The sequence below is a fragment of the Panthera onca genome, chromosome A2 (genome assembly GCF_046562875.1).
Source record: "Panthera onca isolate mPanOnc1 chromosome A2, mPanOnc1 haplotype 2, whole genome shotgun sequence".
Lineage (NCBI taxonomy): Eukaryota > Metazoa > Chordata > Mammalia > Carnivora > Felidae > Panthera > Panthera onca.
In genome coordinates, this window is record NC_138340.1 from 6,044,116 (window position 1) to 6,063,771 (window position 19,656).

The 19,656-nt window shown below is 48.0% G+C and overlaps 1 protein-coding gene across 1 annotated transcript; it reads left to right on the forward strand.

Moving 5' to 3' along the window:
• Positions 1 to 5,076: 5,076 nt before the first annotated feature.
• Positions 5,077 to 8,611, forward strand: CD209 (CD209 molecule). The gene is made up of 8 exons (XM_060630086.3): positions 5,077 to 5,216; positions 5,375 to 5,449; positions 5,586 to 5,672; positions 6,383 to 6,460; positions 6,775 to 6,852; positions 7,069 to 7,220; positions 7,668 to 7,780; positions 8,165 to 8,611. The coding sequence occupies exons 1-8, from the start codon at positions 5,177 to 5,179 to the stop codon at positions 8,304 to 8,306; spliced, it is 765 nt and encodes a 254-aa protein (XP_060486069.1). The 5' UTR covers positions 5,077 to 5,176; the 3' UTR covers positions 8,307 to 8,611.
• The last annotated feature ends 11,045 nt before the right edge of the window (positions 8,612 to 19,656 follow it).

Here is a 19,656-nt window from a genome sequence, read left to right on the forward strand (position 1 = left end):
TCTGTCAGTTGAGCGTCCGACTTCGGCTCAGGTCATGATCTCGCGGTTCGGGAGTTCGAGCCCCGCTGGGGCTCTGTGCTGACAGCTCGGAGCCCGGAGCCTGCTTCGGATTCTGTGTCTCCCTGTCTCTCTGCCCACCCCCCCACTTGTGCGCTCGCTCTCTCTCTCTCTCTCTCTCTCTCTCTCAAAAATAAGTAAAAACACTAAAAAAATAAAAATTTTTTAAAAATTAAAAAAGTGTAGAACAACCCAAAAGACCCTCACTATCATGGCGACAACTAGAAAAACCCATTCTTTCCGATGGAGCTAGTTCAGAGTGGTGGATGAAAGGGAGTTTTGATGAGCTGGTTTTCAGAGATAAAATGAGCCCTTTGTAGGTGAGTCAAGAGCAGTGGCATCTTCTACACCCAGGGGCAGGCGGACGCCAATTCTGGGTATGGGAAGGCTTGCAGAGATAAGGACATGTTTCAGGGACAGAGGAAATCAGCCAGTTACTGGAAGACGAGAGTTAATGTTTCAAGTGGCGGCCACTAGAGTGTTGGAGTCCAAACCTGGTGAGGGGGACATCCACATGGAGGGTTGTACTGGTATGGGGGGGTCAGAACCCAGGCGAGGTAAGGGCAACACGGTGGTCAGTCTACCTGGTGGGAGGAGTCAATGTCCAAGCAAAGTAAGGAAGACATCCATACAGGTAGAGGAATGGTGTCAGAAAGGGAGACTGATTATATATCGGGGCATTCATTCATTCAGGATAATGGGAATCAGGTTTCCCGATATCAGATATCAGCACCTGATATCAGGGTACTGCCAAGTTGAACAGAAAGAAAACTAGAATGAACCCCATTGTACTTAATTGGAGGTGTTGGTATAAAATCATGGCTTTCAAAATATTTAGAGAAGTGCGTGCGTGCACGCGTGTGTGTGTTCCCATTTGTCTACTGAGGGGTCTTGGGACCAGTGATGCTTCAAAGAAATGAGCACACTTAACATCCAGGTCCTGGTTTCTGAAACGCCATTCTCCGCTTAAAAGCAACCCAGCCTCTTTGGGAAATGGCTGACTCCAGAGTTGGGACAGGGAAAGCCTGGAACATCTAGTTAGAATAGAAAGGAAGTTTTGGAGTAGGTCATCAGGAGGACCACTGGTTGACCTGTGAGCCGGACCTGGGCACTCAGAGGCTCCTCTCCCATTCCTCAATCCTTGGAATGTGGGTTCCACTTGCCTTTTCTATTCCCAGAGGCTGCCCCAAGGACATAGCCTTGAGATAGCGATGTGGTGCTGAGATATACCATCTGGATGGTATATATGAATGGGTCCCTTAAAAAAAAATTTTTTTTTAATGTTTATGTATTTTTGACAGAGAGAGAGAGAGACAGAGCATGAGCAGGGGAAGGACAGAGAGACAGGGAGACACAGAATCCGAAGCAGGCTCCGGGCTCTGAGCTGTCAGCACAGAGCCCGACGTGGGGCTCGAATTCACAGACTGCGAGATCATGACCTGAGCCGAAGTCGGACGCTCAACCAACTGAGCCACCCAGGAGCCCCGAATGGGTCCCATTAAGGTCTCTACATAAACTTTTAAGATTCTGGTGGGCAGGTGTGGAGATCTACTCGTCTTGCAGACACCCAAGACAAGCCTCAAATGTCATTCCTTTGCTTATTAAAACTGCCACCTACCGATCTGGAGTGGCCTTCTTCTTTCTTCCTGCCCTATATGTATGGGGACTAGTTTCAGATTTCACCCAGGGAAAGTCCTGAGGTTGCAGACCAACAGGAAGGAAAACTGATTGGCAAAAAAACGGATAAGCAGATGTCAAGAGGACACAGAAGCCAGTTTGAAAGGCTTCCACTGGCCAAATCAAAGACAATTTAAGCATCAAAAATATGGGAGGAAGAAGCAGCATCAGCAAAAATGTCACAGTAAGTTTTGTCCTTCTAGGAAAGCGATGGAATAAACTGCAAAATTTGTCAGAATCAGCATTTTTAGAACTCTGGAAATCAACCAAAATCTCACAATAATTCAGGGAGCATGTAGTCCAGAAAAAGAGCTGAATCTCAGTAAAGAACAGTGAGCTCAGGAGAATCTTAACTTACTCTGGTTCGATTCCCCACCCTCCAACTCAGAAGTAGCCCTGAAAAGTAACAGTCTGGATAGCTGGTTCTGGAGGGAGAAGAACACAGCTGGAGCTCTTAAAAATCCTCACTGCTGAGCAGGAGTCATCATTTGATCTGTCTGATTTCCCTGGAAGCCCACACTTGGAAGGCTAGTCTTCAACTGACCCTGCTTGAACTTGCCCAGTGCTAAAAGCCTCTCTCCAGGGGACACTCCTCAAATGTTTTAACAGGACAGCTGCCTGAGGCAATGAGGCAAATACCAGCCTAGTCAAAAGTCTCAAAAGGAAAAGTTAAGGAATGAGAGATGTCCTTGGGGCTTTGGAAAGGTCTGATATATTCTTGGGATCTGAAAGGTCACCTGTACGCACAGGGGTTTGTGCACACCCAGGAAAGATCTGAGAAAGCCCTAAGCTCTCAGTTATGGCTGGCTTTAAGTCTCTGGGAAAGCAGGAAGTGAAGGCTAAGGCAGAGCTTCAAACTTTCTGGCTGTGTGTTGAAGGTGTGTCTGAACAAACAAAGTCCCTCAGCAGAGACTGGGAGACTTTTAGAGGCATTCAAGGAAATCTCTGTCCAGCCATCAGCTAACTTCTAAGCTAACTGAGTAGAGATTTTAGTGGACTTACATGACAGAGACTTTACAGAATTAGTTCAGAAAAGTCATTAAATAAGCAAAAAACAACAAATAACAGTGACAGCAAACCTTTAGGAGGAGGAAAAATCTGATTTCCATAGCTGCCATATTATTTAAAGTGTCCATTTTTCAACAAAAAGATTATGGGACATACGAAGAAACAATGAAATATTACCCATACACGGGCAGGGAGGCGGGGGTGGGGCAGAAAAAGTGACTAAAAACTGTTTCTGAGAGAGCACAGATGTTGGAATTACTAGACAATGATTCTAAATCAGTTATTTTAACTAAATTGGTATTGATCCTACCTAGATTGTTATAAATTAATATGTTAATAGTAATCCCCAGGGCAACCAAAAAAATAATTCAAAAATATATAGTAAATGAAACTAGAGAACGGTACACTAGAAAATACCTATTTAACACAAGAAAAGATAACCAAGAAAGACCTAAGACATATAAAAAACAAATAGCAAAATGGGAGATATAACTCCTACATTACCAGTAATTACATTAAATATAAATGAACTAAATTCTCCAATTAAAATGTAGAGATTGACAAAAAATTAAAAATAGAACTACCCTACAACCCAGCAATTGCACTACTAGGTATTTATCCAAGGGATACAGGTGTGCTGTTTCAAAGGGGCACATGCACCTGAATATTTATAGCAGTACTATCAACAATAACCAAAGTATGGAAAGAGCCCAATGTCCATTGATGAATGAGTCGATGAAGAAGATGTGGTGTATATATACAGATAATGGAGTATTACTCGGCAATCAAAAAGAACGAAAGCTTGCCATTTGCAACAATGTGGATGGAACTAGAGGGTATTATGCTAAGTGAAATTAGTCAGAGAGAGACAAATATCATATGACTTCCCTCATATGAGGAATTTAAGATACAAAACAGATGAACATAGGGAAGGGAAACAAAATAATATAAAAACAAGGAGGAGGACAAAACATAAGAGACCCTTAAATACAGAGAACAAACTGAGCGTTGCTGGAGGGGATGTGGGAGTGAAGATGGGCTAAATGGATAAGGGGCATTAAGGAAGACACTTGTTTGGATGAGCACTGAGTGTTTACATAGGGGATGAGTCACTGGAATCTACTCCTGAAATCATTATTGCACTATATACTAACTAACTTAGATGTAAATTAAAAATAAATAAGTAAATAAATAAAATGTAGAGATTGACAGAATGGCCTAAAAAAGATGATCCAATCGTATGCTGTCTACAAGAGACTTTGCTTATTTTTAATGTTTGTTTATTTTTGAGAGAAAGAGAGAGGGGGGGAGAGGGAGAGGGAGAGGGAGAGAGAGAGAGAGAGAGAGAGAGAGAGAGAGAGAGAGAGAGACAGGATCTGAAGTGGGCTTCTTGCTGACAACATCAAGCTTGACCTGGGGCTCTAACTCATGAACGTGGAGTTCATGACCAGAGGGGAAGTCAGACGCTTAATTAAAACTAACTGAGCCACCCAGGCACCCCAAGAGACTCACTTTAGATTAAAAAAAAGAGAGAGAGAGAGAGAGAGAGAGAGAGATAGTAACGTATAACCAATTGAATCAGGTTGGAAACCAGGGGTCCATACATATGCAGAAGGAGAGTTTGACATACACCGTTTCAGAGTGACTCTGCAAAATGCTTCATAATCAAAAAGAGGAAAAGAGTAATTGCTTAATAGTTGGTTAATCAAGGGAAGGTTAAGTAGTGGTTAAGCAGGGACCCAGAGGCCCACCTGCCGGGGTCCTATTCCGAGTACCTCCACTTACAAGCTGTGTGACCTCAGGCAGTTCCTTTCCCTCTCTGTTTCTCAGTTTCCTCATCTGTAAAGCAATAGAAAAGCCGTGTCTTCCTCATAGGGCAAATGTGAGATCTCTCAGGGCGCGCCCCCACCCCCCAGCCAAAGACCACCAGGAACTCAGTCGCGGTGGAACAGATCCAGATTTACTGCCTGTTTCCACAAGGGGGAACACACACCCTGGGGAACTGCGAGGCACGTGCCAAACGCTATTGCTACTGAGTACCTATTATTAGAATAGGCGATGTATATACCCAGCACTAGCACCCGGTGGTAAACCTCTCAGAAACAGTTCGAGGCAGGGCGCTTGTCCCGCTTCCCACCTGAGGAAACGGAGACTCCGACCAGGCCGGGCCAGCGCTCGCAGGGCTGGATAGGGGTTGGAACAGCGCCTTGTGACCCCGGGGTTGACCGTGCGGCTCCTGCCCCCACCCTCCGTGCCTTCTCCCCTACTTGTGTCAGCACTTCATTCCTCCACCCTCTTTTCCGAGAGGAAGCAGCGTCCTGTTTTGTGTTCTTGTTCCTGAATCGGGGAGGAATGTTTCTGAGGAGGGGCTGCTGGGGCAGCACGTGGGGTTATAAAAACCACCGCGTGGAGGGGAGCCGGAGAGAAGAGGAGGATGGCGGAGATGTGTGACCCCAAGGAGCCGGATGACCCCGGTGAGGCTGAGCCCCCACCGTGGGGTGACGGCAGGGAGGGCCGGGCTCCCTCCAGGCTCCTGGGGGAGTCAGGCCTGGCCTCGGGCTTGCAGTCCTGACTGCGGGGCTTGGGCAGGCTCGGCTTCAAAGCTCGGCTAAGTGTGTTCTGTCCCGTTCAGAGGTGGAGATGTTTGGGAACCAGAGACTGGCTAAGAAATATACCGGCCTGCTCAGGAGCTCACGGAGCCTGCCAGGTACCGAGGTGGGCGTGTCCAGAGCGGGCATCTGGGCAAGGGGCAGCCGAGAGGCCCCCGCTCCAGCATGGGGGGGGGGGCTGGGGCAGGGTCCGTCCCTGCGGACCTCAGCTCTGCCCGTCTGCTGGTCCTTCAGGGTGTCTGACCCAGGCCCACCTGCCTCTGCTGCTGCTTCTCGTCTCTCTGGGCTTCTTCATGCTCCTGGTGACCACTCTGGTTCAAGGTGAGTCGGAGGCTGGGGGCTCGGAGTCTTGGGTCGCTTTAGGTTGTCCCTCTGGGAAGGTCTCGGTGCTATTCCGCATCGCCTTCTGTGTGGCTGGGGGCTGGTTACTACCCCTCTCTGAGCCTGTTTCTTCATCTGTGAAATGTAGCTCGTCTTTCTCCACACGGGACCTAGGCTCCCAGAGACCTTGAAACTAGATTTTTGACGCCAGGTCAGGCCTGAAGCTGGTGCTGATGAAAGGGGAATTCTCGGGGCTCCTGGGTGGTTCAGTTGGTTGAGCGTCCTACTTCGGCTCAGGTCATGATCTCATGGTTCATGAGTTTGAGGCCCGCATGGGGCTCCCTGCTGTCGGCACAGAGCCTGCTTTGGATCCTCCGCCCCCCCTCTCTTTCTATCCCTCCCCCACTTGCTGTTTCTCTCTCGCGCTCAAAAATAAATAAACATTAAAAAAAATTGGGGCGCCTGGGTGGCTCAGTCGGTTAAGCATCTGACTTCAGCCGGGGTCATGATCTCTTGGTTGGTGGGTTCGAGCCCCGCGTCGGGCTCTGTACCGACAGCTCGGAGCCTGGAGCCTGCTTTGGATTCTGTGTCTCCCTCTCTCTGCCCCTCCCCTGCTCACACTCTGTCTCTATCTTCCTCTCTCAAAAATAAATGTTTAAATTTTTTTTAAATAAAAAATAAATAAAGGGGAATCCTCTGGTCTGTTGCAGTCTCCAGGATCCACCAATCCCTGCAGAGAGACACAGGGGACCATCGGGAGAGGAACCATCAGGAGAGCCCCGGCCTCGGTGAAGGGCTAGATGCCCCTCGGTGAAGGGTTTGGGGCAGGAGAGGGCTCAGAGGCTGTGTGACTTTGGATGAGCCACCGCATACCCCTCCCCGCAGGGGTGAAGGAGGGAGGGTAGAGGTGGGGGAGGAGACTGGATCCCCGGGTGAGACCCTGGGGACAATGTCAGGCAAGTCATTTTCAGAGCCTCAGTTTTGTTGTTTGCATAATGGACTCTTGGGGTCCATTGTGAAATCTACTGATAATGTTGTCACGGGGCCCTCTCCACACCAAGCACACCCTAGGTGCTTAATAATTGAAGTCCTCTCTTCCCAGGGGATGTTTCTCAGGCCCAGAAACAATCATCCCTGGAGGAGATACTCCAGCAGCTGACCTGGATGAATGCCACCCTGGGTAAGCGTCAGACGCCAAGGTCGGGAGGGAGTTTGGGGATCCCAGGTGGGGCTGGAGCCCACCTTCTATGGCTCCTGGCTTCCTCAGGCTGGGGTCCGTCACACGGATTTCCCGGGGACTGAGCCGACAGCTGAACACAGGGGCCCGGCCCTGGGTTCCGAAGATCTGATGCACCTGCTGGGGGCCTGTCTGTCCCAACCCCACTCTCCTCCCCAGCTGGCCTGTGCCGCCACTGCCCTTGGAAATGGGAACTTTTCCAGGGAAGCTGCTACTTCTTCTCCCTGACCCAGAACACCTGGAAAGAGTCCATCGCTGCGTGTCAGAACATGAGGGCCCAGCTGGTGGTCATCAACAGCACTGAGGAGCAGGTGAGCTGAGCAGAGCGCCCGACTGGGGTGGGACCTCGGGAAGGCCAGCGAAAAGCCTTCTGTCCCTCTTCTGCCCTCCCCGAGATGGAGGCCTGGGGCGGGGAGATGGCAGGAAAGGCTTCCTGGAAGAGGTGGCCTTGGGAAGGTCATGTGAGAGAAGAACATGCCCAAGAGGAACCCATGTGTGAACAGAAAGGGAACTCAGAGCCCTCTCGAGACTGTGCAGAATCTCTCCCCAGACATGAAGCCGAGGCTCAAGTAAACACGTTTCCACATGTGTACGCACGTTAACACAGCCACGACACGCGTGCGTGTGAACACATACAACTTGAGTGAGGGCTATCGGCTGGACCACAGGTCTTCCGTGGGGAGGGGGCAGGGGACCATGGGAATGTGGGCAGACATGGGGAAGGGTGATGTCTCACTGCCCGTCCTCCCCCGCCCCAGAAATTTCTGAAGTCTTGGAATACAAAAAATAGCCAGCGCACATGGATCGGCCTCAGTGACCACCACAATGAGGGTTCTTGGAGATGGGTGGACGACACTCCCCTCCAACTCAGGTGATCTCCCGGAGACAATGGCCTGGGAAGGGTGGGCACTGAAACCCAAACCCGGATGCTCAGACTCTGGAATTGGAAAGCGTCATCTGATGGGCTTGCTCGGTGGAGATGCAGAGTCCTGACTCCATCCCAGGGTGGGGGAGTCTGATTCTATAAATCTAGGTGTGGGCCCAGGAATCTGCATTTGTACTTTGCAAGCGCTGATTCCAGTGGGAGTGGTGTTTGAACCCTCGTTTTGAAAACGCTGCCTCTGAATCCTCGCCACTCTCTGACTGCTACTGGGGCTTTTGCCACCAAAGGCCGGGGACCAGCTCTTCCAAGGGTGGGCTGGGGAGTGGGCTCTGGGTAGAGCAGGGGGGCCGATGGCTTTGATGGTGTTCACAGCTTCTGGAAAGAAGGGGAACCCAACAACCACGGGGATGAGGACTGTGTGGAATTGTACAGTGACGGCTGGAATGACAACAGATGTAGTACAGAAAACTTCTGGATCTGTAAGAAGCCCTCGTCCCCCTGCCCGGGCCTCTGAGGGCCAGTGCTCCCCGTGCCCCACCCCGTCTCCAGAGATCAGGCAACGAGCTCATGCATGCATGCTGCTCGTTTCTCTCGGGCTTCATTCTTTCTGCTTCTCCCGCTGGTGGACTCCCATCCTTCTCCTGCATGGAGGTCTTTAAGATCCTGAGAGAGATTCCGAGACCCCCTTCTCCTCTAAGATCTGTCCCTTTGTAGGCTGTAGACGTCTCCCTTCTTCTGTTGATGGTCTCAGCCCCTCTCCAACACCCCCCATGACATCCCCTTAATAAAGTCACACACTGCATTATGTGTTCCATTGAACTTCTATTTTTTTGGCCACTGTTTCACTTACTATAGTTTTATATTATATTTTATATAAACTAGGGTATTGTTTTCTTTCACTCGGTTTCTCTCTACTACTGTGTATTTTATTTCTCAGATACAGTTTTGGATTAATTTGTAATTTGGGTTGGGAATATACATATATACATATAAGTATGTACGTGTCTATGTGTCTGGCTATCTATCTATTTATCTATCTATCATCTATCTATCATTTATCTATTATCTATCTATCTATCTATCTATCTATCTATCTATCATCTATCTATCTATCTATCTATCTATCACCTATCAACCAATGTATCTATCTATCCATCTATCATCTATCTATCATCTATCAATCAGTGTATCTATCATCTATCTACTATCAATCTATTTCCTATCTATCTATCTATCTATCTATCTATCTATCCATCTATCACCTATCCATCTATCTATCCATCTATTATCTATCTATCTATCTATCTATCTATCATCTATCAATGTATGTATCTATCTATCTATCTATCTATCATCTATCTATCTATGTGTTCATTCATTCCTGAACACATCATGTCTTTATACGGCACTTTTAAATGTCCTTCAGTAAAGTTTTGTGACTTTCTTCATAAAAACTTTATTACTAAATATGTGTGTTAGTGTCCTATTGATGCTGTAACAAATAACCACAAACTTTGTGGCTTAAAACAGCACAAATGTACCTCTTACAGCTCCAGACATTCAGTGTCTTAATTGTCTTCGTGTCCTTAAACTTTTTGATAAGTACTAGTCAATTATTCCTTTTTTTAAAGTTTATTTTTATTTTCTTTTGAAAGTGGGGGGAAGGGACAGAGAGAGAGGGAGAGAGAGAATCCCAAGCAGGCCCCACACTGTCAGTGCAGAGCCTGACACAGGGCTCGAATTCACAAACCATAAGATCAAGAGTTAGACGCTTAACCAACTGAGCCACCCATGCGCCCCTATTTTTAATTTTTTTAACTTTATTTTTTAATTTTTAATTTTTTAAATGGCATCTGTGCCCTTTATTTCTTTTTCTTAAATTTTTTTTAATGTTTACATATTAAAAAAAATTTTTTTTTTTTACGTGTATTTTTGAGACAGAGAGAGACAGAGCATGAACGGGGGAGGGGCAGACAGAGAGGGAGACACAGAATCGGAAGCAGGCTCCAGGCTCTGAGCCATCAGCCCAGAGCCTGATGCGGGGCTCGAACTCACGGTCTGTGAGATCATGACCTGAGCTGAAGTCAGACGCTTAACCGACCGAGCCACCCATGCGCCCCTATTTTTAATTTTTTTCACTTTATTTTTTAATTTTTAATTTTTTTAAATGGCATCTGTGCCCTTTATTTCTTTTTCTTAAATTTTTTTTAATGTTTACTTATTTTTGAGAGAGAGAGAGAGACAATAAGTGGGGGAGGGACAGAGAGAGAGGGAGACACAGAATCCAAAGCAGGCTCCAGGCTCTGAACTGTCAGCACAGAGCCTGACGTGAGGCTCGAACTCACAAACTGTGAGATCATGACCTAAGCTGAAGTTGGATGCTCAACCGATTGAGCCACCCAGGCGTCCCCTATTATTATTTTTTTATAATAGCTATCTTAGTGGATGTGAAGTGCTATCTCATTATGGTTTAGGTATGCTTTTGGTTTGGGGTGTCCAGTGCTCTAGGTCTCCTCAGGAGGCAGAGCTAGGAAATACATGCATGTGTACTAACCGAAACACATACACATACACTTCTATATTTATTTCTGTATCTACTTGTCTGTGTACATATATTAAAAACTATGAGTTCAGGGATGCTTGGTTGACTCAGTAGAGCATGCGACTCTTGATCTTGGGGTTGTGAGTTCGAGCCCCTGTTGGGTGTAGGATTACTTAAAAAAAAAAAAAAGCACAAATTCATACTGATACTCTACTTCCTGTCCAACACTGCAGAGTTCATTCTGGCCTTTCCCCTGTGCTTACTTGTAAATTTTTGTAAAATTTTTAAATGTTTTTATTTATTTTTGGGAGAGAGAGAGAGCGCATGTGTGCATGAGCATGGTGGCGGAGGGGCAGAGAGCGAGAGGGAGACACAGAATCTGAAGCAGGCTGCAGGCTCTGAGCCCTCAGCACAGAGCCTGATGTGGGGCTGAAACCCATGAACCTTGAGATCATGACCTGAGCCAAAGTCGGACACTTACCCGACTGAACCACCCAGTCGCCCCTCCCCTGTCCTTATTTGTAACATCTTTCAGCAACAGTGAGAGACCTGGCTCTCATTATTCACAATATATTTGCTAATCATTTGCTCAATCCTAGAATACACAGGAAGTAGTTTCAGAATTTATAATTCATATCTCTGTGAGAAACAATTATCCTGTTGTTGAAGTATATCCTTTCATGGATTCTTCAGCAAAGACTAATGGGTACAGAATTCCTTAACATCTTGTGCGTAATTGTAGGACAGCTGGGCTGGGTATCAAATCTTAGGTTTGTGCTTTTGTTCATTGAGTTTTTGTTTTGTTTTTTAAAGTTTGGGTTTTTTAAAAAAGAGAAATGGGGAAGGGGCAGAGAAAGAAGGAGAGAGAGAATCTTAAGGGCCCCGATGCAGGGCTTGATCTCACAGATGGTGAGATCATGACCTGAGCTGAAATCAACAGTTGGTTGCTTAACCGCCTGAACCCCCCAGGTGCCCAGTTTTGCTGTGTTTTTTAAATGACACTCATTGTTGTTTTGTTTTGAATGTTAGTTTTGAGAAGTCTTAAATCAGTAGAATTCTTTTGACTTAGTAAATTGTTTGATCTGGAGGACTTGAAGATTTAATCTTTGAAATTGAATAGTTAAAAAATATGTTTCAGAGTCGGCCATTCTGGGTTAATTTTCCTAAGTACCTGCTGAGCCTTTTCAATGTGTAAATTCAGGTGATTTTCTATTTCTGAAAAAAAATTTTTGAGTATGGTTTAAATATTTAGCTCTGTTTTATTTTGTCTTTCTTCTCCAGGGACTCCAAAAATACACACATTATTCTTTCAGTCTGGACTTCCATTTTAATCCATTTCTCCCTGACCCTGTTTGACTTCTTTCTCAAGCCATTATTATTTTTTGTTGTTGTTTTCCTGTCTTTTTTCTACTACCCTTTATCAAATTTTCATTGGAGTCTATTCTCTCTTGAGTACCTTATAATTTATTCTACAGGTCTGAGATAATTTTGCCTTTTCTTCCATTTATTTCCTTCATTTATCCCTGTCCGTGTCAGTATTTTAGTTTTTGAATTTTTGATGTAAGGAGATTTTTTTTTTCATATGGGCAAATGCCCGTTTGACTACACAGTATTGAATTCTGTTTGGAGCGCTGACTTACAATTTCCTTCTACGTCTTGACTCCTTTCTGGGAGTCGTTTTTCCTTTGTTGATTTGTGTGGATTTTCATTTCCCGAATTTTTGCAATTACTCTCTGTGGACTTAACTATGTTCCTTTTGTTCGGGTTTTTGTTACTGGGAACAGTCCATGAGCTATGAGGCTTGATGGCGCCCTCTTCTGTCAACACAGCAAAGGGACTTACTTTAGTATTTTTTGTTCTGTTTTGTTGGTGGCAGGAATAGGTTGAGAGACCTCCAATTCATAGTTTTCTTTTGTCTTGAAGGGCTCTACATTTTCCCCTTCCATTCCTCTTCACCACCAGATTGCCAACCAGCTCCTCTCTCTTCCTTTTCCCCCTTTCTTTCTCCGGAAGCTATGCGTATTGAAGACTGTCCCTTATATTCATTCCTTTTCTAGAATTTGCACTCTCTCTGATCTGCTCAGGCATCACTGCAGTATTTTCAGGCTTAGGGTGAGCTTAGTCTATCCAGAGATAGTTCTAGATCAACCTCAGATTGTTTTGCTAGTTTCCCTTTTTTGTTTCCACTGTAGTTTTCCTCCATTGCCTTTGATTCAAGCATGGAGCACAAGGGTGGGGCCCTCATATTTCAATTCCATGATTCTTCACTTTTCCTCATGATCCTTTTACATTCTGGCATTCTTTGTGTTCAAGCTATACCATACCTTGCTTCCCCCTCTTGTTTTCTGTTGCTTTGGGAAGAAATATTTGGGAAACAGATAGATCTCCCCATGGTGGGACCCTCTTGAGATTCTTCATAACTGTTCCGATACTAATGGATAATGTTGTTAACACCAAAAGACATGAGTGGCATTGGTATTGTTTTTCTAGGCTTACAGGGGACTCCCAATTGAGCTGACCTTATTTGCCAGACTGAAGATTGACCACAGCCAAACCATAGCCAAGATGGTGGTCTTCAGTGGAGGGTGGGATGCGGACAACAGAGGTTATGGCATCAGTAAACAGAACTGCTATCACTAGATATATAGGGTACTAAGGAAAGGTCAAGTAAAAGCTAACAGTTCAGCACTATTCACAACAGGCAAAAGGAGGAAACAGCCCAAATGCCCATCAACCGATGAACGGGTAAACAAACTCTAGTATATTCATACAATGGGATATTATTCAGTCATAAAAAGGAACTAAGTACTGACACCTGCTACAACATAGATGAACTTTGAAAACATTATGCTCAGTGAGAGAAACCAGACACAAAGTGTCACATATACGGAATGTCCAAAGTAGGCAAATCTTCGTAAAGGCAGAAAGCAGATTCGTGGTTGCCAGGGACTGGGGGAGGGGAGAGGGGAGTAAGTGCTAATTGGTCCAGGATTTCCTCTTTTGGGTGATGAAAAGTTCTGGAACCAGAGAGTGGGGATGGTTGCGCAACATTGTGAATGTGCTCAATGCCCCAGAATTGTACACTTTAAAGTGGTAAAAATGGTCAATTTTATGTTATGTGTATTTTACCCCAATGAAAAGGAAGTTAATGTTTCACTAAATATTCTGTTCTGTCCATTTGAATCTATGAGGGGATTGGATCTGTCACTCAGCATCCCCCAAATGACAGGTTCCTGGCAAATGTGGAAAAGCTGGGAGGTGGTTCTCTTGTCCACCTTCATGGCCACTTGGGCGATCTTGTGGCCAGTGCCATTGCTTCTTGGTTATAGGCCTATGAGACTCTTCTCAAGTTATCAACTATGAATATCATCTACTGGCTTGTTATGTGGAAACATCTCTTCTCTTGACCTCATCCTTTCTTGTCAAAATCAGATGGAAATTTCTAGACCCCCTTTTTTTGTAGCTGTTTAACTTTATTATTTTTTATTTTTATTTTATTTTATTTTTAATTTTTTTAAAATTTACATCCAAGTTAGTTAGCGTATAGTGCAACAATGATTTCAGGAGTAGCTTCCTTAATGCCCCTGACCCGTTTAGCCCATGCTCCCTCTGTTTGTTCTCCAGTAACCCTCTGTTTGTTCTCCATATTTGAGAGTCTCTTATGGTTTGTCCCCCTCCCTGTTTTTATATTATTTTTGCTTCCCTTCCCATATGTTCATCTGTTTTGTATCTGACATTCCTCATATGAGTGAAGTCACATGATGTTTGTCTTTCTCTGATTGACTAATTTCGCTTAGCATAATACCCTCCAGTTCCATCCACGTAGTTGCAAATGGCAATCAGCTTACGTTCTCCTGGTTCATGAGTTCGAGCCTCACGTTGGGATCTGTGCTGACAGCTCTGAGCCTGGAGCCTGCTTCAGCTTCTGTGTCTCCCTCTCTCTCTGCCCTTCCCCCGCTCACGCTCTGTATCCCTCTCTCTTAAAAATAAACATTTTTGAAAAATTAAAAAAGAAGAGGAAGAGACACCAGAGCTCCCTCTCTCCTCCATGAGAGGTACAGCGAGAAGGCAGCCATCTTCCAGCGAGGAAGAGAGCCCTCACCAGGAACCAAATCTACAGGCACCTTGACCTTGGACTTCCTGGCTTCCAGACCCCTGTTGCTTATAAGCCACGCAGTCTATGGTATTTTTAAAATAGCAGCCTGAGCCGAATAAGACACATGCCTCTCACCCCATTCCTAAAAGCAGGGATTTAAAATGATCTCCCTGTTCAGGGCCCAGGACTGGCTTTGTCCTTTTCAGCTGTAAGGGTGTGTATGGGTTAGGATGTGTGCAGTTGTTAGCAAGAGGCGACAACACAGACAGGTGTAAAAAAATGAACAAATGACTAACTGGCTCAGGTAACTGAAAGTCCTGTTTCGGAGCGAGCCCAAAGATGCTGCTGAGGACCCCATGCCTGCCCATCTCTACTTCCTATGGTCTCCGTCCCAAGTTATGGGCTGAACGTGTGGTCAATTGTGATGACAGGCTTGGAGGAAAGGGCCAGGAGAAAACAGGGCTTGCATCGGAAGTGAAATCTAGTTATCACAAAAGACTCCCCACCACCCCGATTTTCCTGGGCCTCACCCCAGACTCACTGAATTGGACTCTCTTGGGTGTGGGTTAAGAATCTGCATTTTTTTTAAGTTTATTTTGAGAGGTGGGGGAGGGGCAGAGAGAGAGAGAGAGAGAGAGAGAGGGAGAGAGAGAGAATCCCAAGCAGGCTCCACACATTGAACGCGGAGCCAGACGCGGGGCTCAATCCCATGAACCACGAAATCATGACCTGAGCAGAAATCAAGAGTCAGCCGCTGAACAGACTGAGCCACCCGGCCACCCCAAGGATCTGCATTTTAATAAGTGCCCCCAGGGAAATGCAAATGAAACCCACTATGGGATCTCCCTTTACACCCACTAGAACAGCTAGAATAAAAAAGATAATCACAAGTGTTGTCAGGGATGTGCAGAAATTGGAAACTTAGAAGACATTCATAAGAGAGCAGGGGCGCCTGGGGGGCTCAGTCGGTTGAGCGTCTGACTTCGGCTCAGGTGGGTTCGAGCCCCGCGTCTGACTTTGTGCTGACAGCTCAGAGCCTGGAGCCTGCTTCAGATTCTGTGTCTTGCTCTCTCTCTCTCTGCCCCTCCCCTGCTTGTGCACTATCTCTCTCTGTCTCTAAATAAATAAATGTTAAAAATTTTAAAAAAGGAGCAGATCTTCAAAATTCTCATCATGAGGGGAAAAAATGTATAACTGTTAACTATGGAACTAGATTTATTGTGGAGATCACTTTGCAATATATACATATATCGAATCATTATGCTGCATTCTTGAAACTAATACAATGTTATGTGTCAATTATATTACATATATATTATATATAATATATATATAATTATATTATACGTGGTGAGTGTCTCACATATTTTGCAATACGATCGCCTATCAAATGCCTGGCGATGCCAGCCCTACCCAGAGGCCACGGTGAGGCTCCTGACCGTCCAACCAGTTGCCTTTGAGGATGAGGACACTGACCCCCAGAGAGAGCTGCTGCTGGAGGGCCAGGGGGCAAGGATTCCGAAAGCAGCCTCCTCGTCACCCTGCCTCTGTCCTCCCTCCCCCTTCCCTGCACCAGAGGTGAGAGGGACTGTGGGAGAGGCCATCAGACAGCTGACCAGGGAAACCCAGAGGAGGGAGATGAGTCCTGGCTTGCAGCCCCACCTCCGTCCGGGGCCTGGACCCGAACCCCTCAGGCTATGGCAGTTTGCTCTAATCTGTAACCTGCAGGTGACATTATCTACCCCAACCTGGGAAGATTAAATCAATTCGTATATGAAGTAGCTAGAAGAATGCCCAACGATAGCAGCTATTAAATAAACAAGCAGTTGTGACTCAGCCAGGACTCCTGAAGTCAGTCCCAAAATCGCATCAATGAGGCCATCAGGAAGCCAAGAGGGCACAGTGGAAGTCAGAGGGAGGTGATGGTTCCAGGGCGAGGGGGGCACGGTCCGAGCTGCCCTCAGTGAAGGAGGCATCACAAGTTAGCCCTACTTGTCACGTTGTCGGATCTCATCCAAAGCATCCCATGGCCTGGCCGTGGCACAGGTGGACCAGTCCTCCTGGCTGTTGCCCCCAGACCACCCTGCACCACCTCTTGGAATTCCTGGAAGACCCAGCCCATCTCATTCCACATCAGAAGCTCTGCCCTCTCCCTCCGGCCTCTTACAGTGATGTGTCACAGCCCGGTGCCCCGTTCCTTTTCCTGAGCGAAAGTAGGTTTTGGAGGGGAGCACCACGGGGCGAGAAAGAAAAGCCGTGGGTCCCCAGGAGTCCCGGACAAGGCGTTTGGGGACCGTAGGTGGACATGCGCCACTCCAGGGATGGCTCGGCAGCCGGGCACCCTGGGCGAGGCCGGGTTGGGACTCGGATCTTGGGGAGGGCGGCAGGGGCTGGCCCTCTCTGGTCTCGGCTTGGGCAGACTCTGATTGCCTCTCTGCCCATTCAGAGGAGGAAGGGCTGATAACCAGCGGGACCACTTGTCCCCAAAGACTTTAGATTCTGACAATCCGTGGTTTCCAGAACTTCACAGGTACAACAGGGTTAGGGCACGGAGCGCAGGTGACCAATACTGTCAGGCTCTTGGGTCCCGGGAGGTGGGGGCTGGGGGACAGGCTTCCCTGGGGCAGGCGGAGGCAGGAATACAGGTATGCTGGAAACACCCATCCTCCGCTCCCTCAGGGTGTCTGGGCCGCTACCAGGCCCTCCCGGGCTACTGTTCTTCCCTCTCCTGCTCTTTACTGGGCTGCTGTAGCTGTCCTTGTCCAAGGTCAGCTATAGGCCCCCAGGGCCACGGGCTTCCAGGCCTGGTCTTTGGTGGCAGACATTGCCTGGGCAGGGAGGGGGGCACTTCCCAGAGAGAGATGGGGCTGTTTTCCTGGTCCGCTGCCCTCCCTGGTGGCCCACCCAGAGCCTCTCCCCACTCTGGTGCAGGGGCAGGGAGGGAAGGGGTGGAGGAGGCTCCACCCCCGCCCTCCTCGTGCATCTTCAGACGGGATGAACCAAGATCTAGACTGAGAAACAAGCTCCCTGAGGGCCCAGTGCGGGGCGTGCACACAGCAGGCACTACAGTAAGCCAGTCTCTTGTTCTGAGCTCCCTGCTTGTCCCAGTCTGGAAGAGATGGGGGTCGGGACTCCAGAGTTCTCCTGGGCTGGGGGGGCGGGCCGGAAGTAGGGAGGGAAATGGGCCGTTCGGGGTGTAGAATCCAGGACAGACCCCCCCCCCCCAACCCTCGAGGGACTGAAGAGTGGGCAGACACAGGGATAGGGGTGTCCTGAGTCCCAGCCCTGTCCCACCTGCCCCAACAGCCTGCCTGTGTCGGTCCAGCCCTGGGAGTGGACATTCTTCCAGGGAAATGATTACTTCTCCAGTTCCCATCACAACGGACACAATTCTGTCACTGCCTGCCAGGAAGTGGGGACTTGATTCATCGAATTGCAACTGCCCCGGGGGCGGGGGAGTTGCCTGGGTGGCTCAGTCAGTTAAGCATCTTGATTTAGGCTCTGGTCAGGATCTCACCGTTTGTGGGTTTGAGCCCCGTGTCGGGCCCTGTGCTGACAGAGCGGAGCAGACTTGGGATTCTCTCTCCCTCTCTTGCTGTCTCTCTGCCCCTCCCCCCCGCTTGTGCATGCACTCTCTCTCTCAAAATAAATAAACATTAAAAAAAAAAAAAAAAAGTGCCGGGAGCAGGTCTGCCTGTCCAGGGAGCCACCGTGACCCTGGGGCATGCACCTGGCCACAGGATTTCCTGGAAGACAGGCTGTTTGTTCCACTTGGAAAGGTGAGGGAGAGAAGGAAACGAACCAGGCACCCGGCAAGGAGGTGCAACACTTGTGTTTGGGGAACACCTAAACCGGAAACAAGCCCCAGGCGAAGGAACGTTTAACAACCTGCGCTCTGCAGGGGGGATGGGGTGGGGTGGTGAAGGGGGGAAGCGAGTCCTGATGCGAAGTGTCCGCCAGTCTCCCTCGTGTACATCCTGCCGCTGTGGCTGATTCCAAGCTGTTAACATGATGCCCCTCCACGCGGAGCTGAACAGAGACCGGCTCTCAGGGACTGGCTCGTTTTGCTTCCAGCACGCGAACCCGAGTCGTGAGTAAATTCGCGAGTAGTCCGGCCTTGGCGCCTGGAAGACACTTGCGCACGCCTGGTGACCCAGTGTGTGATGGGAGAGCTGCTCAGGCCAGAGGGTCAGACTGAAAGAAGAACTTCCTGCCAAGTGCCTAGGGAGACGCTGAGCCCAAGAAGTGGGGGGTCAGAGCCCCCTCCGGACTCCTCTCCAGACACCAGAACTTTCTGCCGCTGCAGACTTTTCAAGAGTAACCGCTTCACCTGCCGGGGGCTCTCAGACGTGGAACAGAAGCCACTGGATGGACAAATCACCCCGTGCTGCCCAGGTGAGTCTCGGGAGAAGGAAACGCTCTAGTGGGGGTGCGGGTGCGAAACCCTGACATGAGCTTTACCCGGGGATCCTCCCCGGGCTCCCTGACCCCGTAGGCCTAAGAATGTGGGATTTCTACTGAGTCAAGGAAGGTGGTGCTCACATACTCCGGCTCAGATAGGTTGCCGGGTGCCCCAAATTCTACCATCAGAGCTCCAGCCGGGATGAGCTTGCAGTCCAGGTGAATGCTTGAAAAAAACTTTTTTAAGTTTATTTGTTTACTTAGAGAGAGCAAGCTGGGTAAGGGCAGAGAGAGAGAGAGAGAGAGAGAGAGAGAGAATCCCAAGCAGGCCCCGCACTGTCAGCGCAGAGCCCGATGTGGGGCTCGAACCCACGAACCGTGAGATCGTGACTTGAGCCTAAATCAAGAGTCAGATGCTTAACTGACTGAGCCACCCAGGTGCCCCTGAGTGCTGTAAAATATAGCGTATTGGGGCACCTGGGTGGCCCTGTCGGCTAAGCGTCCACCTTCGGCTCAGGTCACGATCTCACGGTTTGTGAGTTCGAGCCCCACGTCAGGGTCTGTGCTGACAGCTCAGAGCCTGGAGCCTGCTTCGGATTCTGCGTCTCCCTCTCTCTGTCCCTCCCCTGCTGACATTCTGTCTCTCTCTCTCTCAAAAATAAATAAACATTAAAAACATTGAACACCATGGTAACAACCACTGTAGGCAAAACCCACAGACAGATGCTTATAGTTAACATGTGCTACTCTAATGAGAGAAGCAGGATATTTGCATAACTTCCAGTTTGTGTTATCTCCCCCTGCAAAATATTTATTAATTACTGT